At 41.6% G+C, this 24,311-nt stretch overlaps 1 protein-coding gene across 1 annotated transcript in view; it reads right to left on the minus strand.

Moving 5' to 3' along the window:
- PRKCA (protein kinase C alpha) overlaps positions 1-24,311 on the minus strand; it is a 333,406-nt gene that overhangs the window by 142,083 nt on the left and 167,012 nt on the right. The window contains exon 3 of the mRNA XM_054976872.1: positions 10,770-10,852. Coding sequence (XP_054832847.1) covers positions 10,770-10,852 — 83 coding nt within the window. The remainder of the gene's footprint in view (positions 1-10,769; positions 10,853-24,311) is intronic.

Here is a 24,311-nt window from a genome sequence, read left to right on the forward strand (position 1 = left end):
ACTTCATTATGCCCCCTAAACATATGTCCTAATAATCATAAAATCCTAGTACTTGAGATGCTTCACTTACCCGCTTGATCATCATGAAATTTTGCACTTAAATCTAGGTCTAGATTAGATTGCAACAAAATAATGTGGGTCACATGGTTGACTTCAGAATTCATTGTTCCTGTAAGCAGATCTTAAATCATTCAACTGCACAATGCAATTTATCGCTTTCTGAAGCCAGTGTGTACTTTATAAACATATAATAGCTGCTTATCTTTCAGTGACAGGAAAAATGTCTTTTTCATGCAATTTGAAATGGAATTGAGGCATATTAGATCTTTATAGACCATTAGATATTTATGAACCTCCACTGCTTTAAAATCCCAGAAACAGCCTGCATATAGTGCAATTTAAGATGTCAAAAGGCCAAGAGATTATACCAAAAGATGTTGCCAACATACAGTGTGCTAATGTGCAGAATTCTCCCTAGAATTTGTTCTAGACAAAAACAACCATGTGATTGCCACCCAAAATCAAACCACATAGAGGGAAACATTTGTGTATGACAAAACTCTACATGATTATAGTGACTCTGTGGCATTCTTCCAAGCAGGGCTTTTTTTCTGGGAAAAGAGGTGGTGGAACTCAGTGGGTGGCCCTTGGAGAAAATGGTCACATGGCTGGTGGCCGCGCCCCCTGATCTCCAGACAGAGGGGAGTTCATTGCCCTCCGCACCGCTCCAGCGGTGCAGAGGGCAATGAACTCCCCTCTGTCTGGAGATCAGGAGGCAGGGCCACCAGCCATGTGACCATTTTCAAGAGGTTCCAGAACTCCACACCACCGCGTTCCAGCTGAAAAAAAGCCCTGCTTCCAAGATATAATAACTAAAATTGCTAAAACTGTTAGCTTGTCGTATGAACCTGACTTCATGTGGTTGTACTTTAGTTGCCAAATATGTGGCTATTTCACTATAAATAATGACCTGCTGGACCTCTGATAGGTCTGAAGAAAAATACCTTTCCAAGGTATTGAATAACCCAAATTATATAACTGCCATTCCACACAGTCTTCAGGATTTGGATGTTTTTAATTAAGAAAATATCAATGTATCACCTGGCTACACTGACAAATGCATTCTTCTTTAAAATGAAAACAACAGCGAGAGAGACTTTATCTAGAACACACACTGTTTTCTCCAACAATCTCTCATAAAGTTAGTTTCTGTACAAAAAGGTCACTCTCATTTTCAAAGGATTAATGATACTTTCTGCTCTGTGTTCATCAAAAGCCTGTTGATTAAGCGGACTGAAATACAGCCTTAAATGCATTTATTAGTTATAAATATAATTTCCTGGGACGGCATTATATAGAACATATCCCCTTACAATGGGAAGTAATCAGTTGACCCAATTCACAAGTTAAACACTGCACTAATGAATTGCTGTGGAAATTTGAGTGATTCTACCAACTGTAGCATGAGCTAAAATTATATTTTCCCCCATCCTCCTCCTCCACAGCATTGCAACTTGAACTTTAACAAATGTATCTAAGTTTATCTTTGTATTATCTGGAAACTATATCTATAATAAAACCACTTGCCAGAAGACAACTTTGAACAAAAAAATCAAAGAAGTGTGCCTAATTTCAGGTATATTTGATGACATTGTTGAATTAAATATTATTTGACCCATTTCAAACAAAATTATTTAGAAGGTGATACTGTGGGGGGGGGAAGGATATGTGGTCTATGGCCTTTATCTTAGAGATGCCCTTGAGCGAGCAAAAAGCACTCCCCTCATGCAAGTGGATAGCCCCAATTTTTACCATTTCCCCCTTCCCACTGCATGTTATCTAATCTAGAAGATCCCCCAACACTCAGGAGTGGTGGTAGAATGGGAAAGAGGAGAGACCCCATATCGCCAGCAGGACTCCATTCACAGCTCAAGCATATGTAGCTATGGCGTGAGCCTATACAGCTTCGATCCAGAGAGCCTCTTTACATACATGGAGGTGAATATGTACAAATGAGCTTTTGACTTTCCCATAAACAACAATACCTGTACTATTATGAACTTTTTTTGAACCCCTTCAATCTCCATGGCACCTTGCCAGAGTGAGCAAAATGTTGGGGGCGGGGCCTTCAAGAGGCCCACTGTACAGGTGTGATTGTTACCGTCACTTGTTCCTGTTCTTTACAAAGAAATGTACTTGTGCTCTTACTTCAGACTTCTCCATGGTTACGGCAAACATAATTGATTTGCACATTATTAAGAAAAACAGGAGAAGTCAGATTTGGGAGGTCAGCTGCTGTCCTGTCTAGAGATGGGCACAAACCTAAATACGACCCCAAAAAACCCCACGAACCAGGCTGGTTTGGGGTTCGTGAACCAGGGTTCATGGAAGCTCCTTTTCACGGAACTTCCATGAATTGTATACTGATTCGTTGGGTCGTGTTTACAGGGGCAGTAAATCCCCTGCTGCCTGCCAGCTGATAGTTTAAAGGGACCTGCCACTTGCAAGGCAGGAAAGGGCCCTTTAAACTGTTAAATGCTCCTTCCCCTGCCACTGTTATGGCCAGAAAGGGGCATTTAAACCCCACGAACCACGAACCGGTTTGTAACTGGTCCAGTTCCGTGGTTCGCGGAACTCACGAACCACGAACCTCTTGGTTCTTTTTTTGTTGTTGTTCTATGCCCATCTCTAGTCCTGTCCTCCTCAAGGACTTAAAGATATTTTCCTGGAAAGCAAAGAACATCTCTTGTAGTATTTGTTTTTGTTGATAAGTTGCTTGTTTGAGGATCTGGGGGGGGTTAGTACTGAAGCACAATGTCTTGACGCTATTACATGTAGGAATGGTTGGGGTTATGTGAGGGTCAGTTATCTGTTAGGGCTTTTGTATGCATGGGAAAGACTTGGCCTTGCAACTATATTTAGATGGAATTTATTACTTCATTCTTTTTGCACTGTGATCATGTACATCATCAAGACGATTGAAGAACTAAAAAAGCCTAACTGGTTTATTGTGACAAACTTTTAGAGGCTATAACCTATTTTATGCAGCTGAGGAAAAGGGTTGTGTCCACAAAAGACTACACCATAATAAATCTGTTAAGTCTATGTAACATTAGTGAGATACTTTGTCCTCTGTGGCCTACTTGTAGGACTTCTTAGGTATCTGACTGGCCACGGTGTGAAACATATCTGTATGTATGGTTATAGGAAATATTGTAAACAGTGGGGCCAATTTTTTTCGTTTTCTCTGCATGTGTCTCTGCACACATGCACATCTCCATCTGAGGCTAATACTTTATGTGTCTTGTGAATTAGGCTCTTATCCTTTTAAGCTTATCTTACCATAAATCCCCCAATCTTTAAGATGTCACAGCATTCTTAAGTATGATGCAACGAAACACAGCTTACCCCTCCCACCTGAAATCTGTCATATACCAAATATAATGGTTTTAGGCAGGGCTTTTTTTCAGCTGGAACACGCTGGAATGGAGTTCCAGCACCTCTTGAAAATGGTCACATGGCCGGTAGCCCTGCCCCCTGATCTCCAGACAGAGGGGAGTGTAGATTGCTCTCTGTCTGGAGATCAGGGGGCGGGGCCACCGGCCATGTGACCATTTTCACCAAGGGCGATTTAAACTTTAAACTCCCCTCTTGTTCCAGCTGACCGAAAGTGACATCATTGTGCGGTCCTGAGTTCCACCACTGAGTTCCACCACCTCTTTGCCCAGAAAAAAAGCCCTGGTTTTAGGGAAATAACCTGTTTTACTTCCTTACAGTTATAGCTCAACTTCATCTCCACATTAACTATGGAAGTTTTTCATTAATTTTAACAGAGAAAAGGAACTCTAAACCACTGAAATCTGTTTCTTCTTTACTGGGTATTTTTTTAAAAAAACAACACTGTTTTTATGTTGGGAAATAGTTGTGAAAAAATTCAAGCATACATTTTGGTGCGCACTACTGACTCCTGCACATTACTGTCCAAGAATCTGATCTTATTCTCCTTTGTTTTGATGTGAATTGTTTATTGATTTAACAATAAGTCCATTGCACAAACAAACTGAGTGTAACTTTTTTTGCATGTTAAATAAGCCCAACACTCTGAGTCTAATTCGTTCTTCCTCCTCATGATCCAATCCTCTCCTCTTGCCTATTACTATGTGCGTAAATCTCAGAGTAGATGGAAGAAATAAATTACAGGAAAGCACACAAATAAATAGATTTTTTTAAAACAAAAAACAAAAGGGTTAGGGAGAGAGATGTTTCTCCATAGCCTGAGTCCCAATTTTTTTAATCTGATCCACCTTGCGTGGTTTTGTGGTCAATATTTCAATTTAAAGTTTCACTTCTCATGAATACGTTTGATGAGCGATTCCTAAAAACCTAAAACAAGGACCATTTAAGTTCACAGCATCTTGTTTCCAAGAGCTATTAACCACGTTTCAGGGAAGGCCAAAGAATGTAAGGCAATAGCTCTGCCTCATTCTTTAGCTCCACTGTTTGGCGTTGTGCCTCTAAACATGGAGGTTTCATTTTACTATCCTTGCTATTAGATGTTGGTACACAATATTAAGAGAAAGGAAATGTAGGATACTTTAACACTCAGGGACGTTAGGGAAAAATTCTTTCCAGGGAATAAAACGACAAAATCCTCAGATTTATGGTTGAGAGGACAAATAGGACAAATAGATTTCTGGTTTATGGAGACAAATGGGCAGAATGGAGATGACCATTTGTCCACCTGACAGGAAGGGGCAAGACAGATGGCTGTTTGGATATCCTGAGTTTTGGGATGCACATCTTTTTTGTTTGGATAAACGTACAAAGCAGTACACACGGGATCCACTCCCAGTTTCATGACAGATCAAAGTAAAACCTTCCCAGCTGGGATAGGAAGGGTGTAAAGGTCTGGAAACCCTGTCAGAAGTGTGCAAGCCTAGTACTAGGAAGAGGGGAAATGAAATGAAGTCTGGTCTTGACTAGCATCTAATTTTCAAGGTTTCAGAAGGCTTCTGTCCATTCCATGGAAGAGAATGCCAAGCTAATACCAGTGACTGTACAACTTAATTAGTCATATGTTTTTATTTCTCTTCTTGGTTCTGTAACATCCTGCAATGATAGTTTTCTAGGGCACATGCGGGCTCATAAATAGCAAATAGAGATCTTTTTTCTTTTAATGGTCATAGATCCAGAGGAGTTAGCCATGTTAGTCTGTAGTAGCAAAATAAAAAAGAGTCCAGTAGCACCTTTAAGACCTTTAGGGGTACCAGGCCCTGCAACAGACCCAGATGCCAGCTCTGCCCCTATATCTACCCAGGGAATACAATTACAGGACCCAATGGCATCAACTACACTGTCTCTGGCTCTTACAGCTGCTCATCCTCCAATCTGATATATGCCCTCATGTGCCAACAATGTCCTTCTGCTCTGTACATTGGACAAACCAGCCAACCTCTACGCAAAAGAATAAATGGACACAAATCGGACATTAGAAATGGCAACGTCCAGAAACCAGTGGGAGAACACTTCAATCTACCAGGACATTCCATCAAAGACTTAAAGGTCGCTGTAGTTCAAGGGAAACCTTTCAAAAACAAAATCCAACGGGAAGCTGCTGAATTGGAATTCATATGCAAATTTGACTCTGTCAAGCTGGGCCTGAATAGGGACTATGAATGGTTATCTCATTATCACAGGTAACTGATTTCCTTTACAGAGGCGGGGTCAGGGGGAGTCCAGTGGCACCTGGCGTGGGCTTTTGAGGACCACAGTTCTCTTCGTCAGATGTATCTGGCGGGGAGGACTGTGGTTATTGAAGGCTTGTGCTGCAGTGGAATTGGATAGTCCAGGTGGTGCTGCTGAACTCTTTTTGATTTTGCTACTAGAGACTAACACGGCAAACTCCTTTGAACCTTTACACAAACAAACTGATCCCCACACCAAAAGGAGCTGTCTGCATCTCCATATCAAAGGAGTTGTTTACATCCCCCCTCTCCTCCTCCCCCTCCCCCCTCCCCCCTCCTCCTCTATATTTGACCAGTTTCCTTCTGCCCTCCATGCATCTGACGAAGAGAACGTGATTCTCGAAAGCTTATGCTACAATAAAATTGGTTAGTCTTAAAGGTGCTACTGGACTCTTTTTTATTTTTCTTTTAAAGCTCTCACTATTGTCTAAGGGTACCTAAATGCTCCTTCCATGCACAGACCAGAAATTCCTGACTGGGCTACAGATAGTTAGCTGGCTAGAGTAAGGAGTGTGTGAAGCTGTTCGCACACATCCACATGCATGTAGCCCCTATCTATGCCTGAAGCCACACGTATACAAAAAGGGGCAGAGCTTGAGTAGGGTTGTTACCTGAGAAAGAGGGAAAACCAGAGCCCTCTCTCATGCACTGATCCCCCTAGTGCCTCTCAGGCAAAGACAGCAGGAAGCAGTGGGTGGGATCTTTTCAGGTCTATCTTTCATGAATTTGTCTAATTCAGTTTAAAGTAATCTGTGCCAATGATCATCACTGTCTACTGGGCCAGCGAAGTCTACAAATCATGCATAAAAGCATTCATCTCAAATCCAATGCTAATATATATTTGTGATGAGTCCCAGGGCTTTTTTTCAGCCAGAACGCAGTGGAACGGCATTCCAGCACCTCTTGAAAGTAATCACATGTCTGGTGGCTCCACCCCTTTCCTCCCCAGTCAGCCCAAGTGCTGCTGCTTTCGAAGCCAGCAGTTTTTTTCCACTGACAGGAGGGGGATTCCCCTCTTATCAGCTGGAAAAAAAAACTGTTTTAAAATGGCAGCAGCTTTTTCAGCTGAGGGGAGAGGGAGGAGGAACCCTCTTCCTCCTCCCCTCATCTGAAAAAAAGAGTGGGGCATTTGAAAGCAGCAATACTTTTCTTGCAAGAAAAGTGTTGCTGCTTTCAAAGCTGGCAGGTTTTTCCACTGACAGGAAGGGGATTCCCCTCCCATCAGCTGAAAAAAACTGTTTTAAATGCTGGCAGCTTTTTCAACAGTTTTTCAAACTGTTGCTGCTTTCAAAGCCTGACGCTTTTTTCAGCTGATGGGAGGGGGATTCATTTGTAATAACTGTTCTTCGGTAATGATTGATAACTGTCTATGGTGACTTCAAAGCATGAATAATAATAATTAAAGCTTATTGGCAAACAGTTTATACAGCAATTATACAGTTAAAGAGGGTGAACAGATTACAAACTAAACTAAGTATGACTTAATTTGAAACAAAATATCCTGCTTCCTTTTTCCTCAGACACATGGTATACATACTCTGAACATGACTCTTTTAGTTAGCTAGCACAGAAAGTAACCATTAGTAGACATGTCTGCAAAACTGTACAGGACTTCTTCCAATGTCCAAAGGACACATTTATACCAGAGGGCATTATAATGAAGACTTGCCTGAAAAATTACACTAGTATGCAATCTTTTAATGCAAGATTAACTAGATCTAATCCTCTGTAAACTCTGAATAAAGTAGATTATTTGTACACTGATCCCAAATCCTTCTTCAGGCCTTATTTCAAGTAGAAATGAACATACAGAGGACAGCAAGGATGTCACTGTAGTGTGCTTAGTAGCCCCATTAAACCAAGCCTTCATACACATCCCCAAATGGCTGAAACTCCTATAGGTACAACCCACTGCAACAAAAAAAAATTACAGAATGGGCCAGGCGTATGGGAGTCCACAAACATGTGCATAGGCTCTGTGCAATTGGCTGGATAGAGAGCCAATAGATGCTGGAGGATAATCCCCTACCCTTCCGCACATTTCTATCTAAATGAATACCTGAACATAAATATAAGAACAGCTTTCTAGATTTATTTATTTATGTCATTTATAGTCCTCCTTTTTCACTGAGACTCAAGATGGATTAAATTGTGTGAGATTAGTACAATCAGTATCAAGGACATTTCCATACAGCAACAAGGACATTTCCAAATAGTGTCAAAGACATTTTGTAAAGTTCTGCCAGGCAGATTTCAAAAACTTCACTACGTGAGTCCAGAACTGCATTGGTTAAAGCTTTAATGATAATCTACTTGTTCAGCAATTCATTACAGGTTCATTGCCAGGAATGAAATTCTGCGCCAAGCCCCAAGTCTATATTGAATTCTAAGTACAGCCCAGTTCTCACCCCCGCCTCAGCTGCTAGCCTAGTCGAGGTTCTCACTTTCCATCCCCCAATAGCTACAGTATATATGGAAAGCCAAACAAAATGGGGCAACTCCAGAAACAGAAACCTAAACACACAAATTACTCCGGAGAAATATTACAATTCTGATAATAAATTTTAAAGAAATTTTTATGAATTTTAAAGTGCAAGGTGCAAAGTGCTAATAGTGTGCAATCTCGAGTATTTACAAAAATAGTAGTAAGTCACTTTCAATATCAAACTATCAATAAGCCAGCAGAGTCAACACATACAACACAGTCAATAAATACAATCAATAAGCCGTAGTATAAAGGTCCAACTGGTGAAGAGTCATATATCAGTAAATATTCCTTCAATTTAACAACAGATGTTATTTTCGTAGAAGCGACCATCAATCATGTTGAGAAGAATAGAGCTGAACGTTTTTTCAAAGGTTGGCTGACTATGCTGGCTTATTGATAGTTTGGTATTGAAAGTGACTTACTACTATTTATCGAGATTGCACACTATTAGCACTTTGCACTTTGCACTTTAGAGTTCATTAAAAAAATTTAAAAATTTACTATCAGAATTGTAGTATTTCTACGGTATATATGTAAGCAAAAGCAAAGCAACTAAAGATGAGAGCAAAGAGGATGTTTTAGGAAGTTCAGAAGTTCCAAGGTTACATATCCATGACAATGGTTCTTCTTCTCTGGAGACAGGCAGAGAGGTCAGGAGGCCCCCCCCTCCTCTGCACGCTTTCACAGGACAGAGACAGAGGAGACATCCACAGATGTCTCTAACATAAGAGCACAATGTTCATTACAGTTCGGTCCTCGGCCTAGGTTCTTACCAAGCAGGTGAGGGGACTGTCAAGCCCCTGAAGTATGGCAGGGGATGTCAAGACCCTGACACATTTCCACAAACAATGTCATAGGATTTTGCAAAGATGTAGCATTAGCAAGGCTCCAATACAGAGCTGAAGAATTGCTGAAACAACACAATCAGTTCTAGGACCGACATCAGATAACATGACGTACAGGTAGTATACAGGAGTACATATTCAAAGCAACAGATAATATGCAAAGCAACATAGTGGTGACGTCTATGAGACCAAAGATCCAACTAGTCCCCCACATTGTTTGCCACAGTGACGAACTAGGTGCCCCAAGAAGGCCACAGCAGAGGGTAGCACAGCACTTCAAGCAATGGGAAGGTTGGTACACAATATCTGAATACTCTCCCTACAACTGGGAAAAAAGCATGACCATGCAATATCTGCAGCCTAAAACAGTATTGTTCAAAAAAAGCTTTTTTACACTGAATTCATAAACAGTATTCACCGAAATCTGTTGAATGCATAAGCTACAGAACTGCTGGTCATCGCGGAAGCGCATATTTAAAATGAAAAAGTATGAAAGCTTTAAGAATAGTGGCATCTCCTGTTGCATTCAGACATATAGATTCAGACACAAATCAACCTTCCACTTTTCATTGTAAAAAGTCATTGTGAATCAATGGAAACCTCATTGCCAATGTGCATCCAGTGACAGGCTAAAATCAATAGTGAATTAGGGAGACTGAAAAGTCGAGTCTTTCACATTATTGAGAACCCTCTGCTTAAAAATCCCAATCTAATGCTGTTTCATTTGATAACAAATCATCATTTGCTTTTAATATTAATGAAACCTGACTTTAGGAGCATAATTTTCACACACCACCTTTTTGTTTTGTCTCTATTCTCTCTGCCTCCTCTTATTTTCTTTTTTGTTCATATATTATGACTAGAGATGGGCACGAACAGCATTACGAACAAAAAAAAGCCACGAACAACACAATCTGCTGTTCGCGATCAAGCTGTTCATGAGGCCCCATTCTAAACGAACAAGAGGTCCTTGCAAGCCTCGTTTGTTGCGTTTGTCAGCCATTCGTCAAGCCAGACAGTCTGGCGCCTTTCGATCAATTTCCCTGGCAACATAGGCATAGACTCTCTGAACTCTGAACTCCTTCTGGCTTTCCTTCTGGCTTGTAAGTTAACCTCTCAAAGTGGCTTCCAGCAGACAGTCCAGTGTTTTCCACTGTGCAGAGAAAATGACAGGAAAGGGAGGGACCAGTGGATCCTATGGAGATTCTCCCTGCCCCTCTTGCACTAGGGCCACAGCACCCCGGTGGAGCCGGCTCTCCTGGCACGAGAGGAACGGGGAATGACCTCGCCCCTCTCACCGGGCTGCAGCAGCCCAGCGGCACTGGGGTGGGGCAGCGGGGGGTGGGGGCTGGGGGATTCTCTGCCAGCTAATAGTTTAAAGGGATCTTTAAAGGGCCACGAACAACGATCAAAGAACGTGTTCGGTAACAGGTCAGTTTTGTTAATGTTCGTTGTTCGTGGATGACAACAAACAACTAACAGCATGTTCAGGGGGGGTTTCCGTTCGTGCCCATGTCTAATTATGACTCCCTATTTCTAAGCTGAATATGAATTGTGATAGGTACATAAAAGGAAGAAATTTCATTTTCATATATTAAAACATGGTGATCCCTCTGTTGCTGACATTCACCATCATTTTCAAATTCAGCAATGAATCAGAACAGAGGAATTGGCAAAATCCAATGTACTTACATCCGTATCAGGCCCCTTGTCTGCCCCCGGACATGAAAAGGTAACAAATTCATGGCACCTCTTGTGAACAACAAAGCAGCAAACTACAAAGAGAAAAGAAAATATTCAGGTAACTACGAATTCATTAAATGATTAGAGTTAATTCATTTGCATACAGATAGCTATTATGAAATGGCTCAAACTAGACCTGCCAACGTCCAGGTGGTAACAAACAAGAAAAATCAAGACCACCTAACGACAAACCACTTCAACACAATCTTATATAAACATTCATATAATTAATACAGTATAAGTCAATTGCCAGTATTTGTACAATTCATACAGTGTACTTATTCATTCATTACTAGATGCAGGTGGTAGCTGTTATCTCCCAGAATTACAACTGATCTCCAGGCAACACAGATTAGTTCTCCTGGAGCTTGCCTTGGAAGATAGACTCCATGGCATAATACTCCACCAAGGTCCTTCCATTCCCCAAACCCACCCTTCTCCAGGCTCCACCTTCAAAATCTCCAAGAATTTCCCAACCTGGAGTGGAAACTCTACTGAAAACTAATTAAGCCTGTGAACTAATTGGTAGATGATATTCAAATCATACTCTAACTTGTTAAAAAAAGCTTCTATGTCTCATCATGAGATATAGCAGTCACTTTTTTAAGATGTTTGTTGATTATGATATTTATATAAAATATGATGTACTACATGTTGGGAACAGTATATCAGACACTCATTCCTCAATGCTGTTTGCAATGAAAAGATTTTGAAGTGATAAAATTACAGTAAAAAGAAATTTATTGTAATGAGTTCAACAAAAAAGTTATGATTAATCATGTGTGTATGTTATATGCCATCAAGTGGCTTCCAAATTATGGCGACCCTATGAATTAATGACCTCCAAAATGTCCTACGATTGACAGCCTTGTTCAGATCTTGCAAACTAAACGTCATGGCTTCTTTCATTGAGTCAAGCCATCTCATGTTGGGTTTTCCTCTTTTCCTACTGCCTTCAATTTTTGTCTTCTCGTGATGTGACCAAAGTATGATAGCCTCCGTTTTTTTTTATTTTAGCTTCTAGGGGAAATTCAGGCTTGATTTGAACTAGAAGCCACTTATTTGTCTTTTTAACAGTTCATGACATCCATAAAATGCTCCTCCAGCACCACATTTCAAATGAATCAATTTTCTTCCTGTCAACTTTCTTCATTGTCCAACTTTCACATCCATACGTAATAATGGGGAATACTGTATCTTGATTCCCAGCAACATATCCTTATCTTTAAGGATCTTTTCCAGTTTCTTCATGGTTACTCTTGTAAGTCTCAATCTCCTTCTGATTTCTTGGCTGCAGTCTCTCCTTTGATTAATGATTAAGCCAAGGAATAAGACATCTTTAACTATTTCAATTTCTTTATTAATCAAGGGACAATTTACACAGTACATTGTTCTCTGACCTAGGCTTATGTAATAGTTCAAAAAATTTGGTGTTGGAGTTGATATAGAAAAAATGGAAAGTGGAAAATGATTTGTAACTATTACTATGTTTCAGTCCCTTAGTTTGTAACAAGCAAAAAGATAGGTAATTTACGGTCAGCTTTAGACTATGCAGCAATGTACGGCAGCAGTTATCTCTAGACTAGCTACCTGCAAACTGGGTTCCATCTTTTACAATCATTTTCAGATACACAGTGTGTGAGCTGCTCTGATCGACTCTTCCAACACACTGAAAAAAAACTTTTTATAACTACTTTCATTAGAATGTTTTAGGATATATAGCAATAAAATTAACGAAAAGTAATTAAAATTGAGATCATTGTTAAGATTCACAATATTCAAACAAAGTATAAAACTTAAACAAATAAAATATTGTGGTTTTTCAGTTTGTATGAATAATTTGAATTAAATCATGACTATATCTTTCCAAATTACTGTTGTATTACAGGTGGCGGTTTTTTGCCTGCTGAACTATGACTTAAAAGGAAATAAATACCACTTGTTGAAAAGACCCTGTTTTGAAGGGAAAGACTAGCTTGATTTTGTGGGTGTTTCTCATTAACAATCCAATCCTTAGTCTTTGATACCACTGATTCATAGTTACCACTGATTCATTAGTCTTTGGTATCGCACATATCGGGGCGTGTTTGCTTTCCACCGCTGCACTTTCTCCATGAGTGCTAACACTAGCAAACTGATTAAAATCATTATGCAACACACTGTGTTTTCCAATAAATAAAATTAGAAGAGCAATACTCGGATCAGGACTCGGATCAGGAGTGACCATTGGACTTGTTATTCTTTCAATTTTCAAACATATCTGGGATCGATAAACATAATGAGATGTATAAACGACATATGCTTCCAATCTTAATTCAGAAAAAGTTCCTCAACGATGAGAAGTTACAATGCAAGGTGCATGACTACTTCAATTAATTATGTGTAACTGCAACATTAATTCCACATAAAGTTAGCACCTTGCTAGAAATGCAAAGAGTACTCTTCTATTTCAGAACTGGCCTAACGTACTTTTAATGTTCAAGGTCACCTTATAGCCATGGTGACACTGTACCCAAGAAAAATGTACTGCAGGAACACGATCCGTGCTGTGGTCATGCACCAGAACAGAAACAGATTCTGTACGCATCCTTCTCACTTATTTCTTTAACACCCCCTCCCCCAAACTATTCAGCATTTGTTGGTAATACAAACCTGAAGATAAAGTGAGATAATCTATAATGTCTTGCAACGTATCAGAAACAGTAAAGTCACAGAAGTGGGTGACAACTGTATATTACAGGAGCACAGACATGGTTTAAAGCAATTTAAGTTGCTATAGTATTGTGGGATAATATTTTGTGTAAAGAAGACATGAATAAATATGGAGCTGTATTGAAGAGTTAAAAAAATCTAAGTGCTTTAAGGAGATCCAGGATGTTTTATTACATGACTAATCTCATTCCAATTATATTGACAGAGCTGAAGCCTGTGTTTCATCATGTATATCAAGAAAGACTTCATGTATTGTATTAATTGATTTCCCTGAGGATCTTGCCAAAATACTTCCGAAGTAGATAGTGCTTGATAGGTTATTCTTGTATTGTGTTTCCTCCCACACAGCATGCAGAAGAAGCAACAGATGATTTGGGACTTTATATGGGGGCAGGGGGTAATTTCCCCATTTCCTTTTAAAATACAGGGTTTCAAGGATTTTCTAGGGGCAAAAGTAGCACCTTACCTGGCTCCTAATCAATACAGTATTGGATAAAACACCAAGAAGTACCATTCCTTCAGGGCAATTATATCCTATTTTTATGCCATTTGCAAAGGACCTGATTATTTCATGGGGGGGGGGGAAATCAAGAACTATTCCCAGGTTCCCTTAAATCCAGAGAACGATCCAGTTGCTCTGCATGAACAGGTTTAATCACAGACTGACTGAACCAAGCCCAAAGAAGAATATGCTTATTTTAAAACTTTCAAAATCCCTTTTTTTGATATGTCTGGATTAGTGACCCAACTGTTCTCTCTCTTTTGTATTATTTGCATATGATTCTTAACAACCTGCTTTGGTTTACTACATAAAAACAAGAATGGATACTTCATATGCAAGGGCCACCAACCTTGTTGAGCATGTGGGCACTTTTGGAATTTTAAGAAAGGTTAGAAGGCACCACCACCACAGTTGCTGCTATAAGTAGGCAGGATCATCTCCTTGCTTCAGAGAAGACAGACTGTTCAGTTTCATTTCCAAATAAACGGCTCAGTCTGATCCCACAGATAAAGTTTGCCAAGAGATGTAAGAAGAAAGATCAAGCTGAGGGTGCACAGCTATGATACACTGGATCAGGAAGATCTCAGCAGTTTGCTAATTGGTCAGCTGATAGGAAGTGACCAAAAGATTTTTTTGTTTGTTTTCAATCTTTCTTAGGATTCCCCTCCCCTAAGACTCAAGAAGCAACCAGGCACTATACTTTTTTATTTTTAAAATTTTATTTATTTATTTTTATTTATCATTTATTTATTAATTCTATTTTTAGCCCGCCCTCCTACAAACAGGCTCAGGGCATGGTAAAATAAAATGCTCAATGAGCAGTGAATATATGTATATATTATACAGGGCTCATTTCGAGGGGGGAATGCACAGGAACGCAGTTCTAGCAGTTCCCCAAAGACATCACATGCCAGGTGGCCCCACCTACCAGACTCTCGGCTATTTTGGGCCTGTTTCAGCCTGGATTGGGGCCGAAACGGCCTGGATCAGGCCTCTGATGGGTGGTGGATCACTCTCCCACTCAGTAGCTGCCTGGTCCTGACCATTTTGGGCCCCTTTCTGGACATTTTCAGCCCCTTTTTGCCATTTAGGGCCCAATTTTTGCCCTAAATGGCCAGGATTGGGTCCAAAACAGCCAGGATAGGTGATGTCAGGGGGTGTGGCATATGCAAATCAGTTATGCTAATGACACACTTCTGGTGATGGCAAGGGGTGTGGCATATGCTAATGAGTTATGCTAATGTGTTATGTTAATGAGTTACTCCAGCTCTTTTTCTACGAAATGACCCCTGATATTATATATACATACATAACAGCATATCAGATGGCGGCCGCCTCCAGTTTCACCAATCATACCATAAACAAACCGAGGGGAATGGATGGGGGCCATAATTTGATAATATTCTGGTGACTGCGCTTATAGGGGGGCAGATGACTTTGTCGCCCCCCCCCCGGTGAGAGACCAGTAGAAAGGCTCCTAAACAATCAGAAAGTCAAAGACTGGCCTCAACCATATGCCTGGTGGAACTACATCATCTTACAGGCCCGCCAAAAGGACATAAGGTCTTGGCGGGCCCGGGTGTCTTTTGACAGAGAGTTCCACCTAGTTGGGGCCAGGACTGAAAAAGCCCTGGCCCTGGTCGAGGCCAGCCAGGCCTCCCTGGGGCCAGGGACAACCAGCAAGTTCTTATTTGTGGATCTTAATGCTCTCTGGGGTACATATGTGGAGAGACGATCCCCACTTCTATTCTGCCCTCCCTGCCGAACAGGCTCAGGGGAAATCACATCATTTAAAACACAATAAAACATGATTTCATATAACTATCCATAAAATCATTTGGATTTGCTTCTCCTAAGACTCAAGAAGCAACCAGGCACCAGAAAACATGTTGGTGGGCACCATAATGGATTCTGAGGTAGGAAAAATTTGGAATTCCCTACAGAGAGGATATCCATCATTAATCAGTGGCCTACAAAATTCATATAAGCTATTTTTGATTATTTTCTAAGCTTTTAAAAAAACATTAGCCTTTCTTGACATGGGGAACCTTATCAAAAGCTTATGTTGACAGAGTTCCCACAATCCACTAAGCTCGTCACTCGATCAAAGAAAGAAACCAGGTTGGTCTGACAAGATCTGTTGGGGACAAAACCATGTTGACTTCCCCGGATCACTAAGCGGTCCTTCAGATGCTTAAAGACGGATCCCTTTAAAATCAGCTCTAATATCGTTCCAGCAACAGAAGTCAGACTGACCGGCCTGTAGTTTCCCAGGTCATCCTTCTTCCCTTTCTTAAAGATTGGGATAATATTCGCTCTTCTCCAATCTTCTGGCACATCTCCAATCCTGCAGGGGGCCTTGAAGATGAAGGATAGAGGCTCTGCAAGTTCTCTAGAAAGTTCTTTGAGCACTCATGGGTGCACACCATCCGGCCCAGGGGATTTGTATTCATCCAGTGCAGCTAGGTGCCTCTCCACAACCTCTCTGTCAATGTCAACTAGCCAATAGACATGTCCTGTCATGTCTTCTACCATCTCTAGGTGGGCTCGAGTTCTTCGGGGACAAAACAGAAGCAAAGAAATCATTAAGCCTGTCTGTTTTTTTCTGTCCTCTATCAGAGTTTCTCCTTCCACTCCCAACAGTGGTCCAACTGCCTCTTTTACCTTGTGTTTGCTTCTCACATATCTTAAGAATTTTTTCTTATTGTAGTGAGCTCCCCTGGCCAGACCCAGTTCATACTGAGCTTTGGCTTCTCTGATGGCTGATCTGCAGTACCTGGTAACTCTCATATACTCCTCTTTAGAGGTCTGTCCTTCTCTCCATTTCCTGAACATTTCCCTTTTCTCCCTTAGCTTATTCTGGAGCTCTCTGTTCATCCACATCAGTTTCTTGGAGCCCTTACCATGTTTCCATCTTGCTAGAATAGTGAGAGCTTGAGCTTGCAAAAGCTCATGTTTGAGAAGAGCCCACCCTTCACTCGCTACTTTCCCTTCCAGCACACTCCCCCATGGAATGACTCTCATCAAGCCTCTGAGTTCATTGAAGTCGGACCTATGAAAATCTAACCTACGAGTCTGGCTATGAACTTCCTTGCCCCCCCCAACCGCAACTGGAATTAAAGGAGGATGTGGTCACTTCCCCCTAAGGTCCCCACCACCCCATCCACCAATTCTTCCCTGTTGGTTAATATTAAGTCTAGTATGGCCGAGCCCCCTGTAGCTTCCTCCACCATTTGAAAAAGGAAGTTATCCGCCAGGCAGGACAGGAAGTTGTGTGAGTCTTGTCATTTTGTTGAGCTTGTCTCCCAGCACACATAGGAGAAGTTGAAGTCACCCATAATTATAAGGTTCTGATGTCTGGATACTCTACCTATCTGTTCAAGGAGGGCAGCATCCATTTCCTCTCCCTGGTCAGGCAGTCTGTAGCAGACTCCAACAACAATACCCTTTGTCCTTCCTCCCCTTATTTCCATCCATATACTTTCCACTGGGCTTCAACCACATTCTCCAGAACTTCCTGACAATCAAGCCCTTTCTTCACATGCAATGCCACTCTGCCTCCTCTTCTACCCTTCCGTTTTTTCTTGAACAACTCGTACCCATCCACTACTACATTCCAGTCACGGGAATCATCCCACCAAGTCTCAGTAATTCCTACTATATCGTAGCCCTCTGTTTGCAAGAGAAGCTCAAGCTCTTCCTTCTTGTTACCCATACTTCACGCATTGGTATATAGGCACTTGTAGCCTTGAACCTTTATTTGATCTGTCCTACCCAGGTGGGCCCCCGCTGTTATCACTTCTTCAATGAAATCCCCATTGAGAGTTTAAAGCTTTCCTGATGAAGCTCTACAAGTTCTTTCCAAACAGTTGAGTCCAATAGGGTATCGGGTCCGACGTCGATGCCAACTCCCATGCTGGCGGTTCAGCCATGTGCTCCACCGGGGCAGATACCTTCACTACTGGGCTACTGGCACTTGACCTAGCCTTCTTCCACAGCATTGCTTTCAATAGGGAGGCACGATCCCCTCTTGCTTTGGGGGTGAAAAGCTGGCAAGGCATAGCAAATTTCTGTCCGTTTTGTCCATCTTAGTGCCACACGGTGCACACTTTTTAAACAGCAATTTGTCCACCATTACAGCTCTTTGGGAATCGGGATAAGCAAACTAGTGGGTGCGAATGCAAAAAGCTCCCACAATCTCTACAACACTCTCCTCTCAAACAATTTTTTTTAACAAGAGTACCTAAAACTATCTAAAACTACAACTATTAAGTAACAGACAACTATTTACAAATACCAAGCAAACTGAGCTGATAGAGGCTAAGAGAGCTGTTGAGACATCCATTTTTCACAGCAGCAAAAAACAAACTGGGGAAGAAGGAGGCAACCTCCCTGATCACGTGACCGTTTCAGCAGGAAGAACCAGCTCGGAGCGGTTGCGGGGGCGGTCGCCCCCCCCCAATGGCCTTTAAGATGAGAAAAGTCCTGTTCTGAGTGGTTGGCCTGCGCAAGCACAGTCCCCGATATGGGTCAGCACCAAAGACTGTAGATGAACCATTTTATCTTCACATCAAGTCTGTGAGGAAGGTTGTTCTGAGAGCGTTTTATTTGTGACTGTTATACAGTGAACATTTGGGTTAAGTGAGGCATTGGGATATAAAGGTTTCTCAGCCAGTAAGCTTATCATTTCTCCAAACAGGATTTGCACTTGCTTTTAAATATTCCTGAGCACCCAAACATATATGTATTTTGGAAAAAAGCAGAGATGCAAAATTTCTGGAAATGTTAAAGCCCCAGGAAAAAAATCAAAAAAGAAAACAAAAATTTGGGGGGGTAATGCAATACTTATATGCAATACTTCCTGTCGATCCTAATTTTTTAAAATTTATTTAACAATATAAAGTACATCATTTATAACACTGTGAGCATATTTATGGAATTGAAAAGCATAAATATCTTTGTTTTCTATAAGTCAGTCAGTCAATCTTTATTACGGTCATAGACCACACATTAATAGCATACAACCTACTGTTTTCTATAAGTAAAATAGCTGTTAAGTATATTTCAGCAGCTCTGAAAATTTGTATTAAAGCTTTGGCGCCTGCATTCTATTTTAATTATAAACATTTTAAAGTAGTTTGATCAAATGTTTTGATCTTATGCTTGCTTGTTTTGTATGTTTTACTTGCACTCGTTTTAGCTTCTAAACTTTCTTCTATTTTAGTATTACAGAGGTCCCTTCCAACCCTACGATTCTATGATTCTAAGTTAGAGATAGAACTCAAAGATGGATATACTGGCTGAGAGCCAAAAGGCATTCTTATGTATGAGAAACATACTCACCACCACCTCTCATTGTATCTCAAAGGATGGGGGAGCAGATACAAGGGAGGCTGACTAGTGGGTGAGAAGGAGAGAAGGTGGTAGGGAAAAGGGAGAGAATATGGGAGCTGCCAGGAGGTCAGAAAGAGGACATTGTGGGAGAAAGGGTACAGGGGGAAATGAGATGTCCCTTGCAAGTCTTTGTGGGTCCCTCACCTGTCATAAACTACGGATGTTGACTGTTCCGAAAAAATAAAAAAATTAAAAACTCTGGGATTTTTTCCATTACTCCCCAAATTTCCCATTTTTTTCTTTGGAAAGTTGTCTATTTTCAAGGTTCCAGAGGGCTTGGGTCCACTCCAAGGACAGAAAGCCAATGTACCAGTGAATGTATAGCACAGATTAGCCTAATATGTTTTATTTCCTTTCTTAGTTCTGCAATCCCCTATAGCGCTGTGATATACTTTTCCTATGTATATGTGCTCTAGTGGTTAACATTTTTGTTTGTGTTATAGTAAATTTAGATCTTTCTCTTTGAAGAGCTCAGACTATGTTCAAAGATTATCTTTGTGCCTGGCCCCTTTTTTTGCACAAAAGTTAGTGACTCTTGGCTGGACTAGGTTGGATACTAGGCAGAAGTGGGATGGGAGCTAGGAGTAGTGCATACCCACACATACCCACAGAGTGCCTCAAACTATGGGTAATCAAGAAAAAGAGCGAGAACAAGTGGTGGCGAGTACCCCATATAACAGATGGGAGTACAGTTGCCAGGTCCCTATACCTCTTCGTGGGAGGGGGTGACCCAGCACTTACCAGCTGGTTGATCCTCGCACATGCATGCAAAGCGCATGCACACTCCCAGCACTGATGTGATGATGTCACTTGTGGGGAAATGACAGCATTGGGCCAACAGTGTGAGTGCTCCTGAGCTTTGCATGGGGCCAATTCAGGCAATCTGGGGCTCAAACTGGCACAGGAGCACGCCTGCCACCAGTGAGATGAGGTCACTTGAGAAAGTAACGTAGTTGCACCTTGCTGGGAGCACACCAAGTGTGCACTTGCTCAGGTTGCCTGTCGGTGGTGGACGATCACCAGTCAGTTTGCCACCTCTCGCCAATCAGCAGAGCAAACCACCAGGGGAGATTTCCCACCACCGATGAAACTCGAATTTTTGGGGGGTGCACAACCCTACCCTCATTTGTGTGCCGTGGATAACTGGTATTTTTAACAATAGATTCTCAGTATGAAAACAAAGGGTGAAGAAGCAAGCTGCATGCACACAAACCTAGAAACAAGCCAGATGCTTGCATATTTTTGTTTATTGTGTCTATATGCAAAATTTCCATTTCAAGAAAGTTGCACACTGCAGAATTTGGCCTCATTTTCTTCCCCCACCCTCCCTTTTTTTCTACTAAACATTAATGTGATGAAGAATTCTAAGGAACTTGAATGCTATTTGTAACAATTTGGTTGACCCTAATAAAAAAGTATTATACTGCTTTTTAAAAAAAAATTCTGACAGCATCAACATGCTGTATAGAAAAAAAACTGTCAAAATACTGTCCTGCAAAATACTCTTCAACTGCAATACATCAACGTACTGTATTAATCAAAGAATCTAAAAGAGTATTAAAACTTTCTTTAAGTCTGAAAGCTTCTAAAACCTCATATATTTAAAATCAATTACCCTACTTTCAAAAGGTCCATGAATTTAAATTAGCAGTAAAAATAATAGATTCTACAGACCTCTTCAGGGATGTACACGAAGCCTTTATAAGCATTTTATCTACATCCTAGGAACAAAGCATTATATTTGCATGTTCCAGATTCAATTTTTCTAACAAAGAAGTCAGTATCTTTCTGGGATTTGTTACTGAAAATTATATTTAATATTAAACAATACCATTAATCCTTTTTTCTGAATCAATTCCTATGAAGTGCCTAAAGTGTTCACACACACACACACACAGAGAGAGAGAGAGAGAGAGAGAGAGAGAGAGAGAGAGAGAGAGAACAAGAACACTGGTTGCTTTAAGACCTGAAATCTATATAAAGAATGCATAGAAAAGATTTCAGTTATGGCAGGCAAGTTCATTTAGGGTGGAAGAGCCTGGCTTGGCTAGCATATGACCTGTTCAAACCTCTGCCTCATCCTTCTGTAACTTAATCTAACCCTGAAACCTTAATACAGGCTTCAGAAGCTTTCTGGATACAGCCTTATCCTTCCGCACAAACAACATGCCTGGGATATGATCTCACTTACCTCTTCTTATGCTGAACTATACAGCATTACATTCATACAACTAACCAGAGGAGTGCTATGCCAGTGCAAAAGATTTGTGCCACACAGAAAGAGGCCTGAAGAAAATGCACAAAAGAGATAAGAAGTTGGCCAAGGCTAGGTTATGTTTCAGACATGTGTACATAAGGAAACTGGAATATAGAATAGTTGGGATCTTCAAAGCACAGTACAGCATTAAGCCCGTACACTGCTGATGGGAACACAACTCACTATCGAAGATGCACAGTACACAGCCATGCCACTCTGTTGTCCAATCTCCAGGACTGTGAGAACACAAGGTGCAAACAGAAATATGCAATGGATGAACAATGGCAGAGGGCCACTGTGACGGACAGGCCCTGTTTGAGTGACAGGTCCTGAATAGAATGTTGAGAGAGAGTGGCAGTGAAGAGCAGTTAAGACCGTTTAGAATAGTTAGTGGGGAGTTTTGGCAGTTAAGGGAGACTCTGGAAAAGGAAGTGGAGGGCTAGCAACCAGAGAAGGCAGATGTGTTTAGAGAGTTCTCTGAGGAGGACTAGTTAATGAGGTATCTGGAACGTTTAACCGTTTAAGGCTGTGCAGGAGGAAGATAAAATGTGCTTCAGTAAAGTTAATTTGTTCTGTTAACCATCTGAGTCCGGTTTGATAATTCCTGCCTATCTTATACTCCCTGAGGAGAACCAGCTCTCAGCCTGTCAGACTAAGTGGCAGACTTTGAGGAGGTGCTGGGGCAACGAAGTGATATTCTAGTTCCAGTTTGTGTCTGTGAGAGCTGAGGAGGATTCCATTCTGTCCAGAGAGTGGACCCGCTTCCAGCCAGAGTTCTCTCCTCATGAGAAGAGGTCTACAATGCACCAAATGAGTCAGAGTGTAAGTGGTCCCTATTTCTATTCCCTGTCAGAAGGGTCCCTCGACCAGTGAATACTTCACAAGTGGTGACAGGAGCTGTGAGATCCCAAATCAGAACCGCCTTAAGCTAGCAGAATCATTCACAAGGGGTGGCATCGAAGGGTGTCAGCAAGATAAGGCTGCGGGATCCGTCACAACCACTGATCACAAAGAAAAGACCTCGTACAAGCTTACAATTCACAAATGTAGACACTATACAAAGTCCTAAGAAACAAAAGGAAATTGTAACATATGCACTAAGAGTTCTCCCCACAGATCACCAGTCTCACACAATTAGATATGTCCATGAGGACCCCCCCCCAATGCAAGCAAGCGAGGTATCCTACGTGTAGAAAAGGCACCTCACACCACAAACTATGAGCCAGGCAGCAGATATCATTTCCGGCTTCTGTTTAGCACTCAGAGTAGACCAGGAACATGGAGGACTGGACTGAACACCAAGCGCTTCAAAATGGCTGGTGTGTATCATGTAGATATGATGGGGAAGGGGTCTCTCTCCACTGCTAGGCAGATAGTAGCAGTAGCATAAAAACCAAACTCCGGGTAATACGCCATGCTGTGGAATTGTTCACATTAAGACCTGATTAAATGCTGTTTGAAGTCCTTCTCAAGCACAAAGGAGACTAGAAAGTTCTGCGAGTATTGGTATAAAGGGTTGTTTTTGTTTGCAGGGGAAGTGTTGCTTCTCGGGGTAAGATCATGACTTTAGAAGAAGCAGCTCCAAGTTAACAGCATCACGGCACTTCTCTGCTGAAAACTAGGCAGTTGAAAAACTGGTTCACAAGAGAAACAGTGCTCCCCAAACACAAAAACAAAATTTCAAAAGTGACTTTGTTTTAAAGAGAAGATGAGAAAAAGCCAACTCTTTGCAGCCCAGCGCTAATGGGTGGAGGGGGGGGAAAAGATGACAAGAACCACTGACACAGTTAGTTGGAGTAAAAGGAGGCCACAAATTTATTGAAACATTCACAGGATGTGGAGCATTGGCGCTTCATAGAGGTCGGATCCTGAGCATCGGCTGACCCATCTGCCAGCTGATGAACCACCGAACCCCCTCAGACCGAAGATGGGGGGGACCAAGCAGTGGCAGCCAGCGGGACACCACGTGGGCCTGTACCCCTGTGTAGATCCCCTGCCACCTGGGAGTGAGTATGCCCTGGGCAGCCCCCTGCTGGGCGTGCACCACTCCCAAGATTCCTTAAGGGGAATCCTCTTACTGGGGAAACTAGGCTGTCTCCCCCCAAAGGGATCCCAATGCCGATCTGCCCTGATAAAGTTGTGACAAGAAAACACAGCACAACATATGGCAAAATCACATACATGCAAGAAAAACTCTACATGAACCTGAGCTAAAGGAAGGCTGGGAGGGATGCCAAAGAAACACAAAGTGCAGAGGGGTGGAGCTGGTGGCCCTAAATACATCACCACCAGACCTGAGTGGAGCTAGCGACCCCCAGGTCCAGCATTCAGCCCCATTCCTGTTGGCCAGTTCCTGTCTGGCCAGGATTGGCTGGCTGGGATTTGAATCGCCTGGCTGCGAGGCAGCAGTACAGACTGCCAGGAAGCCCAAAAATGGCGGCAACAACTTATTGCCCAGGTGAGTCTGGGGACAGCATTTCCTATCAGAAAAGGTAAATGATATAAAACAGCAATCTATGTAGGGAGTAAGTCTCATGGAATGAAGTAGGATGTCTTTCCAAGGTAAAAATGCTCTAATTTCAGTTGTATGCTGTAAGAAATCAAACGTATGAAAAACATGTTATTT

Source organism: Eublepharis macularius, chromosome 4 (assembly GCF_028583425.1).
Source record: "Eublepharis macularius isolate TG4126 chromosome 4, MPM_Emac_v1.0, whole genome shotgun sequence".
Taxonomy (NCBI): Eukaryota; Metazoa; Chordata; class Lepidosauria; order Squamata; family Eublepharidae; genus Eublepharis; species Eublepharis macularius.